General features: G+C 39.4%; 1 protein-coding gene across 1 annotated transcript; it reads left to right on the plus strand.

Annotated features, from left to right (window-relative positions):
- Window positions 1–4,488: 4,488 nt before the first annotated feature.
- agr2 (anterior gradient 2) lies at window positions 4,489–10,505 on the plus strand. The gene is made up of 8 exons (XM_061741131.1): window positions 4,489–4,565; window positions 5,207–5,327; window positions 5,410–5,473; window positions 6,735–6,787; window positions 6,858–6,934; window positions 7,908–7,971; window positions 9,364–9,447; window positions 10,254–10,505. Exons 2-8 carry the CDS (start codon window positions 5,213–5,215, stop codon window positions 10,301–10,303), a joined length of 507 nt encoding a protein of 168 aa, XP_061597115.1. The 5' UTR covers window positions 4,489–4,565; window positions 5,207–5,212; the 3' UTR covers window positions 10,304–10,505.
- The last annotated feature ends 937 nt before the right edge of the window (window positions 10,506–11,442 follow it).

Here is an 11,442-nt window from a genome sequence, read left to right on the forward strand (position 1 = left end):
GATGGATGGGTTGCATCAGCTAAATATCAGCAGAAAGCTGCTCAGCTAAGATGGTTTTTCATAGACTTTGGAATCTTTTTGTTTTCTTGAATAACGAGCACAGGTAGAGAGTTCCATTTAACCATTCAACATGTTTCTCTGCTGTGTGCTTTTTTTTCAATTCAAATTCAAATAACTCTATTAACCACTGAAGGGCATTATTGTTGCAGTAGTCATGATCTAAGTCTCTTTTAGAGGTTGATGTCGTCCTCAATGACTCCGTCCACCTGAAAGAGGTGATGTTCTGTTTCAGCTGACCGGTCTCTTGGTGTGACCTCAGATCCGTGTTCTCAGGGCGTTGCTGCTGCAGATGCTGAGCGAGAAGCGCTGACGGGAGCAGTCCTAGCCCAGCCCACGGGAGCAAACATTTACCCTGGAGCCGTCCCAGCCCAGACGGAAACAGGAGCCCGTTAGGACACCTCAGCACTAACCTGCCCCATATCCTGGTCGGGGGGCAGCACCACACACATTATTGACTCAGCGCTGGAGTGCAGAACGCTCCGGGTTCATGAGGAGGAAGCTCACTGTACGTTACTGAGCACACAGACACCCCTTGTAAAACCCACACACCCCAGCAGCCTTGAACATACCACCGTTTGATTCATGTTGAATCCTGGATGACTCAAGATGAGATAAAGTTCAGTGACAGAAACTCTACCCAAAACTATTCAATTCAATTCAAATCAATCACTAAACAATGGCAGGTAAAAACTGAAAGAAAAACCTGTTGCAAGAAAAACTCCCGGAATAAGCAGAAGAAGAGCTGAGACTGTAAACAACTAACTAAATATGATGATAGTAAAACCCCTTTTGAACTTATGAGATGCTGAAGGACGAAAGACATACAGGACTGTCTCAGAAAATTTGAATATTGTGATTTTCTGTAATGCAATTACAAAAACAAAAATGTCATACATTCTGGATTCATTACAAATCAACTGAAATATTGCAAGACTTTTATTATTTTAATATTGCTGATCATGGCTTACAGCTTAAGAAAACTCAAATATCCTATCTCAAAAAATTTGAATATTCTATTTTTTTAATTGCATTACAGAAAATAAAGAACTTTATCACAATATTCACATTTTCTGAGACAGTCCTGTAGGACACGTAAATCAAGAGCAGTGAGACGGTCAACAAACGCTACAGTCTATTAAACTGCATGTTTCCTCCTGGGGCCGACTTCTCATTAACTCAGAGATGATTGATTAACCGTGAAACTGTCACCTTCAGAAAAAAAAAGCAGAAAAAATAGAAATAAAGCTATGTGAAATGAAGAAACAAATGAGCACCATTATGTATATATCAAAGATGGCTGAAGTCGAGTCTGAGGCCCACCTGCCTGGGTCACATGACGGTCAATGACAGATCTGACAGTCGTCATGGTAACGCTGCAGGATCTCAAGCTTTAGAAAAAATTAACGTTCCATAAATTAACATTAAATTAACTGACATTGATCCTTAATTAAAGGGAATAAAAAGTGAGAGGATGATGTTCATTAAACTAAACGGTACATTTTTGTAAAAGTAAGTAAAAGACAAATAATCATGTAACAAGTACATTTTCATTTGGTTTTATGTCATAAAGATAAATAAGACTTTACTAAATAGCAGAAATCTGACTTGTATCCAAAATGTAAAGTTATGAGAGGTGATTTATTAACATCTATGCTAGTTGTGATCCCTCCGGTTGGTCCGGCCTGGACGCTGCGCTCAGACAGGTAGCTAGCAGGCAGAGGTGGACAGAGTACTCGACCCCAGTACTTGAGTAAGAGTACAAATACTACAGGTCAAAATTTACTCCGTTACAAATAAAAGTAGCTCAGTCAAAATATTACTCGAGTAAGAGTAGAAAAGTACTTGCTTTTAAAGGTACTTAAGTATCCAAAAGTAAATGCTTTTAAATTTACTTTAAGTAAAAGTAAGAGTAAGAGTAAATTTCTTATTTTCCACATCAGTAAATTACTATATTTTCTCTAAATTAATTTAAGTTGTGAAGTTTAAGTTGTAAATGTCTGTGGTTTTTCTGTGCCCTCGTTTTTTACTCGGTCGAACTCAAACATTGAGTTAAGATACGGCCAAGGATTTTGTGAAAGTCCCTGCTCCGAGTCCGGCTCATTATCAGACTCAGACGACTCAGTGGATTGTGTTTCTTCTCCTGACGCAGGCGTAGCCGTTGTTGTGGCTCTGTCTTGACTTGTTGCGGCTCTGTCTTGACAAACGCAGGCTACTTTGGCGGTATCGTTTTGAGGAGGCTTGACGTATTTCCGCTTTACGTACATCCCAGTGGAGAGCGTGCACTGTGATAGGTCTCCTCCTTTGACAAAAACAGCTTGTGTCCAATAGGATTTTAGGGAAGAAGAAAAAAGTGCAGACCTGAAAGTAACGAGTACTTTTCAGCCTTCCTAGAAATTTACTCGAGTAAAAGTAAAAATATTTGTCTTGGAAATGTATTCAAGTAAGAGTAATAAGTACCAAAGAAATCTAATACTCAAGTAAAGTACAAATCCTCTGGATATGTACTTAAGTACAGTACTCAAGTAAATTTACTCCGTTACTGTCCATCACTGCTAGCAGGTCGCCGGTTGCGGGTACCACACTAGCAGGCCAGGCTGTTTCTCAGTGGTTTGGACCTGGGAATGTGGTCGGTACTACGACCAGAGCGTACTTCAGAGGGCAGGAAGTGTGCGCTTCAGTCTTCTGCAGCAGGAACATGTTGGTAACATCACACCTCCGCTCGCTGGCAAACACAGATTCTACCACAACTTTTCATTGATCAGAAAATAATCTCTGAACTTTAAAATGAATGAAAAGAGAAAATAAACTACTCAGAAAAGTCAGAGCGAACTTTAAAATGGGCTCTATCTCTTTAACCACAAATATGAAGTTAGAAGAACTATTTTCTCACATGAAAAAGATAAAATATAAACACTTTTTTTTACCAGTTTCTCTTCTGCTGTTATTTCTATTTGTTTGAATGCAAAATGCATTTTACATCTGAAGTCTATACAAGTCTATTCTGGATGCAACCTAAATAAAATCAGTCAGGAGACACGCTGGGATTTGATCTGCTCTGGTCCAGATGAGGACTCAGAACTGGAACCGAGCTTCAGCTGAGACTGATGAGGTTTCACAAGTGAAGGGAGGTATTCTGACTGAGAAACGGCTCAGTGTGACTTAGCTACAAGCATGATATTTGTCGTCAGGTCCATGTGCTGTTGTTGCCATAGATACAAAAGCAGGGGCGAAAATCCCGTTTCATAGTTGGGGGGGACAATAATCAGTAACATTTTAGAGAATAAATCCAGGGGGGGACAAGGAATAAAAGTTTTAGCCTTCCTTTAATACAGCATTTTGACATTTTCAACTCTATCTCGCAAACAGGCAGAAGACCTTTCTTAGAGTAATACAAAACAATGGTATTAGGTGGAAGGTGCAATAATACAGCACATCTGACATAATACACTGCAAAAACCCAAAATCTTAACAAGAATATCTGTCTTATTTCTAGTTAAAATGTCTCATTTTTAGTTAAAAAAAATCTCATTACACTTAAAACAAGACTCATCACTGGAAAAAAACAACAATTTTCACTTGTTTCAAGTAGATTTTCACTTAAAATAAGTAGAAAAATCTGCCAGTGGAACAAGATTGTTTTGCTTATAAGATAAATCTTGTCGCACTGGCAGATTTTTCTACTTATTTCAAGTGAAAATTTACTTGAAACAGGTGAAAATTGTCAACTAACAAGTTATTTTTCTGGTGATGAGTCTTGTTTTAAGTTTAATGAGATTTTACTGTTTATTATTATTTTCGATTTCGGTTTCGGCCACAAATTTTCATTTTGGTGCATCACTACTAAATACTACTGCATTGTTCCAAAATTATTAATTCTGTCTCAAATTATTCTAGGGGGGGACAGCTTTACTAATGGGGGGGACTTGTCCCCCCTGTCCCCCCCGGGATTTTCGCCCCTGTACAAAAGTAAAGTTATCCCCGGAAGATCAGCAGTTCATGTTCAAGTCATACAGAAATACTTTCTCCGTCCAGTTTAATTTAGTTTAATTCCTTGCAAATCAGCTCATGATCGATAACAATGTCAACGATGAAATAATCAGTGTCCACCTTTGTTAGAAAATAAGTTGCTGTTTGTTTTTACCAAAAAAGTAGCAGGTTGTGGCTCAGCATCTCTGAAAGTCTACGTATATAAATCCATGTGAAACAATGTGTAAAACTTTAAAGGAAACTCGTTTTATTAGAAATACAGAAGTGAAGGGTTCAGCCTTGTTTTAATTCTTACAATTTACCCCCCCCTTTAATGAGGACGTTTACACACTTTTTCCACCAGGATGTTGTCAGAAAACACACACGGAAATCTCGAATTACCTTTCCCAACGGGGGAGGGGTCAGGGGGCGGGGCCTCAGGACAGGTGCTTAAAACCGCACAGGTGAGGCTGCAGAAGGCCTACACAAGATCCTTGGAGCTGCGCTCAGCCTCGTCTCACCTGAGCAACCACCAACAGGTGAGTGTTGCCTTTGAGCTCTAACCAAACTGTGGGAATAATGCCCTCCAACTCCTGACCTCCATATCAGCTGGAATCTGATTTGAGCTGTGAATGCTGACAGGAATGTTTGTGGAGCTAAACTCTGGGGATCTGTGCAGCGACTTTGGGAACAGGTTTGTGTTGGCCGGGGGGACGGTGCCTCCTGGTAACCATGGCAAACAGAGCTGGCGGGCTCCCGGCCCGTGAGCTGGTGTGTTCTCCTGTTCTTGAAATACTCATGATTTTTGAAAACCGTGCAAAGTTATGGATAAGCCCTGAATGCAGGCATTGTGGCATAGAATTGTCAAATTGTTACAGATTACTTTTGTAATACTGTATTTGACCCGGTCTTTGTACGTTTTGACCGTATAGAAACGTAATTCTTGCCATTTTAAGAATGAGATGTACCTGCTGTACTCTACTGCCCTTACCTTTTAACAACTTGTGCTTTTTATTATTTGACCTCTTTTCTTATCATTTTATTTAATTTTATTTGTTATTTAATGTTTAATTGTGTCTTGCCGCTTTTAATGTTGATGTAAAGCACTTTGAATTACTTTATGTTGAATTGTGCTATATAAATGAACTTGCCTAGCCTCACCTGTCTGTTTGTGTCCCAGCCGACCATGAACACCATGAAGACAGCGCTCTCCCTGCTCGTCCTCTATGTCACCGTGTACTCCGCCATCGCCAAGTACATCCCAAAGACGGGCAGGAGGGTCCCGCAGACACTGTCCAGAGGTGAGGGGCTACAGGCACACACCTGGGGGACAGGTGTGAGACGAGCCGGAGTCTGACCGCTATCATGTCTGTGTCTGTGCAGGATGGGGGGACCAGCTGATCTGGGCTCAGACCTACGAGGAGGGTCTGTACTGGTCCAGGTCCAGGTAAGACCAGAGAGGACCAGAAACAGGTGCTGCTACACCTGGGGGGGGCTTCTGGGCCCCCGGTGAAGCTGGCACGAAGGCTTAGAAAGGGCCTTTCAGGAAGAGAGGAAAAAGTGCCACAGTAGAGAGGCGAGGAGAGAGAAGAAAAGTTGAAATGTTGAGAAAAAAGTCAAAATGTCGAGAATAATGTTGAAGTACAATTTTGGGAAAAAAGTCGAAACTTTATTCTTGAAATTTCGACATTATTCACAAAATTTAAACTTGTATTTCAACATTATTCTCAAAATTTTTACTTTTTTCTCAAAATTGTATTTCAACATTAATCTCGACATTTCGACTTTTTTCTTGACATTTCGAATTTTTTCTCGAAGTGCATAATGAAAAAAAAATCTTCCTCCTCTAATAATCTTCCGTAAGAAGGAGAGAAAACTAACAAACTAAAACAAACACCTGATGGACAGAACATCCTGTATCCTGTTTGCTGATAAGAACTTGTTTAACGGAGCGACTCGTGTTCACATCCAGCTATTTCGGTCTTCTTTCCTTTTCAGTCGTTCAGATGTAGATTTGTCGCTGTTTCCTCGATCATTTTCAAGAATTAAAAAAAAAAGAAACCTGAAATTTCTGAATTTAGAAATTCACTCCTTTCTAGGAAATAAATCTTACTTCTAATCTCGCCAATTTCATAGAAAAACATTTAAATGTATGACTTTAATTTGAAACTTTATGAGAAAAAAGTATTTTCAACATTTAAAATTTAAAATTTGTGAGGAAAAAAATAAATCCAGAAGTTGTGATTTTAAGACAAATAGTTGACTTAAAAAATACAAAAACTTCTGACTTTATAAATCTAAGAATTTCTGTGAAATGATATCAAGGAAATGTGATTTTTTTTTTTTTATAATTTTGCAAAAAGGAAATAAAAACATTTCTGACCTCACAAACTCACAAATTTTCAAAAAAACATTTTAATGTTATAAACGTTATAAAACACAAGATTTCTGCCTCTATAAACACACAAATATGTAACAAACTCGTACGTATCCCAACCCAGACAGTTGATGTCTGCAGTCCAGAGTCGGGGTTTTCATTTCAGATCTTTAGAGTGAAGTATTTTTTATCCTATTTTCATTTGATTTATTATGAAATCCGGGACTTTGAGGCTGAGCTTGTAGGTGGGCCCGGGGATGCAGGGACTGATGTAGCCGGCCCTGGGTGGGGCGCGGTCACCTTTCATGAGAGCCACTGCTGTGTGTTTCAGGAACAAGCCCCTGATGGTGCTGTTCCACCTGGAGGACTGCCCCCACAGCCAGGGTGAGTCCAGTAACTCCAGTAGTCCCACTAACTCATTCACACAAGTTCTGAACCCGTCATCTGCTTCCAGCATTTAAGAAGGTCTTCGCTGACGACGACAAGATCCAGAAGATCCTGGATGAGGACTTCATCGTGCTCAACCTCATGGTAGGTTCCCACCTCTTTGTACTTTGGCGAGGACCGTGTTCTGCCTGATCACATTGATTGATTGATTGATTGAATTGTTTATTTCGAACACATAAAAAATATAAGATTTTAAAACAAATTCAAAACATACAGAAAAAAAAGCAACAACAACAAAAACGTAATACAAACAGGGGAAAAAAAAAAAAAAAACTGTCCGAAAAGGAGCAGGTTGAAGTAAAACTTATGTAACCCTGCCCCTTTGTTACCTCTATCATAAATTAAACATAAATATTAATAATAAATAGCTGCAATTACCTAATAGGCTACCAATTCTCCCATTGGTTGTGCCTTTGTACCTAACCAGCTAACAAACACCATATTGCCTTAACATAACTCCTCCTCAACCAAATAACTTCCCAGAACTTCCTTTTTGTACCGTTTTTTTAAATTGATTTATATGTGTACATTGCTTCAACCCATCACCCAACCCATTCCATAAATCCACTCCAACAACTGAGATACACATGCTTTTCCTTTTAGAATGAAAACATTGTTTTTTGAAATTATATTTTCCTCTTAAATTATAACCCCCCTCCCTGTCACAAAACATTTTCTGTAAATTCCCTGGAAGTGAATCAGTTCTTTGAATATGATTTGTAGAGTTTTTAGTTTGACAATGTCCCAAAATTTCAACACATGCGACTTTAAAAACAGTGTGTTTGTGTGATCCTTATAACCCACATTGTGAAGTATCCTGATTGCTTTTTTTTGCAGTCTGAATAGCGGTTGTAAATTGCTTATATATGTGTTGCCCCAAACTTCCACACAATAATCCAGATATGGTAATACTAGTGATGAACACAGAATGTGCAATGGTTTATAATCCAGCATGTATCTTGTTCTCCCCAATATTGCTACACTCTTTGCCAGTTTTGTTCTTATATGATTTATATGGTCATCATAACATGATCATGTTGTGATCTGTCTCCGGCAGTATGAAACCACAGACAAACACCTGTCTCCTGATGGACAGTACGTCCCTCGGATCCTGTTTGTGGGTAAGAACTTCTTCTTCTTTGACGAAGCCTAACATCTGGAGAACGATCCACTCCTTTCCTGCTCTTTAAAACAAACCCATGTAGATGTAGATACGCCGCTGCGTTTGGGATCACGGTGTTGTTGTCCAGATGTCCTTACATGTGTCTCTAGAAGACTCTGGTCTACAGAGGAGGTCATGGTCCACTCAGGGACTGACAGGTGTCTGGACATGAAGACCAACCATCTCCATGTCGGTCTCATGTGTCCAGAGGACACTGATCCAGATGTCTGCTGGTCTGTTCAGATGAACATTCCTGAACGGCGATAAGAGGTTTTCTCCTGGAAACTCTTCCAGACAACTGTCCTGGTTCAGTTATTGTAGTGGTGGTGTCTTTACTAGGGCTGGGGATCGATTCAAATGTCAAGAAACGATTCGATTCTGATTCTTAAGATTCAGAATCGATTATCACGCTTTGATTCGATTCGATTCCGATATTGATTTGAATTAGTGTTGTTAAAAATGTTTTTTCAGCTGTTGCATGAATTATATGACTGTAGTTATGCAACATATGAATAGTAGTATTATATTGAGGATCATCAGCAAGTATTGGCAGCTAATGATGCTGTAAGGACCAATCACCTCCCAGAATGCTGATAGAACTGCTTTCAGAAACATCTTGTGGGTCAGAATTATGAAACAGATCCAGGGAGGAAACAGAGACGTATGAAATCAGTTTTAGTTTTTTCCCATTTATGACAATTTGGTTTTTAGCATTTTATGCAAATGTAACCCCAAGATGGTATATAAAGCAAAGAAATATAGACAATTTATGCAATTATAACTGAAAACTTTAATGTTTTCATACTTTTAAACATATTTAAAGGCAAAAATATGGCACTAGTTATGCTCGTGTCCAACAAAACATTTCTTTTTTGGGCATAAACAAAACAATACCAAAAGTTGTAATGTAATGATGAAAAAAAAATATCGATCTTTAGACATGTGAATTGATTTTTAGGAATTAATATGAGGATCGATTTAATATTGGAAAATCGATCTTTTCAACACTCTTTTTGAGCATTACACAGTCTGATCTTGAGGAACATTTTCGGAGACGTCCACTCCAGGGAAGAATGGCGAAGGTCGTCACTGTTCTCCACGTGAATAATCTTTCAAGAGAGTTAGATATACTTTTATAAACCTTTCCAGATTAATGTTTGGGAACAGCTGCTTCTCTAACACCACTGCTGATGTCTTTCCTTCTTGGTATTGTGTTTACACACACCTGAATGCTCCAGACCAGGAGCAGCTGTGATGAGGTGGTTCTTACCGTGTTTTTAGAAGAATACAGGCTGACAGATGACGTGCTTTAATGGTGGCTGCAGCTCACACCGCTACCCTCTCTCCTCAGACCCCTCCATGACCGTGAGGGCCGACATCAACGGTCGCTACGGCAACCGCTTGTACGCTTACGAAACCGGAGACACACCACAGCGTGAGTGCAGCACACCTGACTGTTACACGCGTAGGGTTGCCACCCGTCCCGTAAAATAAGGAATTTTCCTTTATTTGAGAAAAAAATGTTTTGTCCCGTATTGAACTAATACGGGACGCGATTTGTCCCGTATTTTCATTAACGCCCCATACACACGTCTGTCACACACACATCAACACTAAATTTAGCAATAATGAACAAAATAAAACACAGGAAACATTAAGGCCAGCAAAATCTTTGTGGCGGGACAACAGGACCTGCTGCGCTCTGTATATTATAGTTGAATTATTGAAATAAGTTAACTTTTACACCATATTCTAGTTGATTTATTGAAATAAATTAACTTTTACACTATTTTCTAGTTGAATGATTGAAATAAATTAACTTTTACACCATATTCAAGTTGAATTATTGAAATAATTTAACTTTTACACCATATTCAAGTTGAATTATTGAAATAAATTAACTTTTACACCATATTCTTCACCTGTATCTATATTCTACATCTGGGCTGATGTGGACATACATAGAATAGGAGGATATTTCAGTTACTAGTATGGTTGGCTGTCTGTACAGTCATGCAAGTTCAATGCTATTAAAGCACTTTAAACTTTAAATCAAAGCATTTTGTTTTTTCATATAAAGTAAACACTTTTTTATGCAGTTTAGAAGTTTTGGGGCTTTTTTTTGGCTCCTGCGCTGCTGAAATCGGGTGTCCCTTATTTCTATTTCTGAAAGGTGGCAACCCTATACACGCGAGTCGTATTGGGGACGCAGAGATAACGTGGTTTCTGTCTGATTTTCAGTGCTGGGTAACCTGCAGAAGGCCAAGAAGCTCCTGAAGTCTGAGCTGTAAATGCTCTGGGAGGGGGGACAACGCCGGGGCCACGCCAGAACCACGCCGGGGCCACACCGGGACCACGGAGCCTCAGCATGCCAGTTTACACCCATGAAATCAAGCGCTGGACGGTTTCCTGTCCTCCCTTCCATGTTTCCTCTTTTATTCCTCTCACATGTTGTGTCTCGTTTGTCTTTTCAATAAAACCCTTGTTACTGTACATGACTGTCTGTGGTTTGGTACCTTCACTCCCAGGGATGCACTGCACTAAACACTCCTCTGTGCTGTGTTGGGGTGCAGAGGTACGGGAGTTTCCAGAGCTGGAAACCTTCCACAGGAGCTGAAACAGGAAATGGAAACAAATCTTTCAGTATAATCTTGGTCACCTGAATGGGTTGAATATAATGATCTCTTGTAAATTTTAAGAAACACGTGTTAAATGTGTTGCTAGCAGGCCAACAATCCGACATGCTGAATGTAGGCTACAGCTAATAGCACCTGATTGTAGGGTTGCCACCCGTCCCGTAAAATACGGAATTGTCCTTTATTTGAGAAAAAAATGTTGCGTCCCGTATTGAACTAATACGGGACGCGATTTGTACCGTATTTTCATTAACTTTTACACCATATTCTAGTTGAATTATTGAAATAAATTAACTTTTACACCATATTCTTCACCTGCAGGCTATATTATACATCTGGATTATTATACATAGGAAGCTATTTCAGTTACTAGTATGGCTGGCTGTCTGTACAGTCATGCAAGTTCAATGCTATTAAAGCACTTTAAATCAAAGCGTTTTGTTTTTTCATATCAAATAAATACATTTCCATGCATTTTGGAAGTTTTAGGGGTGTCCCTTTTTTTGGTGCCTGCGCTGCTGAAATCGGGGTGTCCCTTATTTCTATTTCTGAAAAGGTGGCAACCCTACCTGATTGACATATGAAGACTGCTTTCATTATGTGAACTTGCTAATAACTGGACTTTTGATTTGTGGCAATAAAAGCTCAACTGACAAATGTGTTCGGACAGTAGCTAATTAGCCAGTAACTTGAGTGTTCTAAATAAAAGTTAGCTAGTGTGATTGTGTTGCACTGAAGTCTCGCCCGTCTAACGCCTGGGTTGAGGCTCATGCTAAGATTAGCTGCAGTTCCTC

Source organism: Cololabis saira, chromosome 15 (assembly GCF_033807715.1).
Source record: "Cololabis saira isolate AMF1-May2022 chromosome 15, fColSai1.1, whole genome shotgun sequence".
Taxonomy (NCBI): domain Eukaryota; kingdom Metazoa; phylum Chordata; class Actinopteri; order Beloniformes; family Belonidae; genus Cololabis; species Cololabis saira.

What these genes read in the sequence shown, in the direction of transcription:
- agr2 (XM_061741131.1), top strand. Translation starts at nt 5,213, where the DNA reads ATGAACACCATGAAGACAGCGCTCTCCCTGCTCGTCCTCTATGTCACC. An exon ending in CCCGCAGACACTGTCCAGAG is followed by an intron (nt 5,328 to 5,409) that starts GTGAGGGGCTAC and finishes GTGTCTGTGCAG; the next exon opens with GATGGGGGGACCAGCTGATC. An exon ending in TCATCGTGCTCAACCTCATG is followed by an intron (nt 6,935 to 7,907) that starts GTAGGTTCCCAC and finishes TGTCTCCGGCAG; the next exon opens with TATGAAACCACAGACAAACA.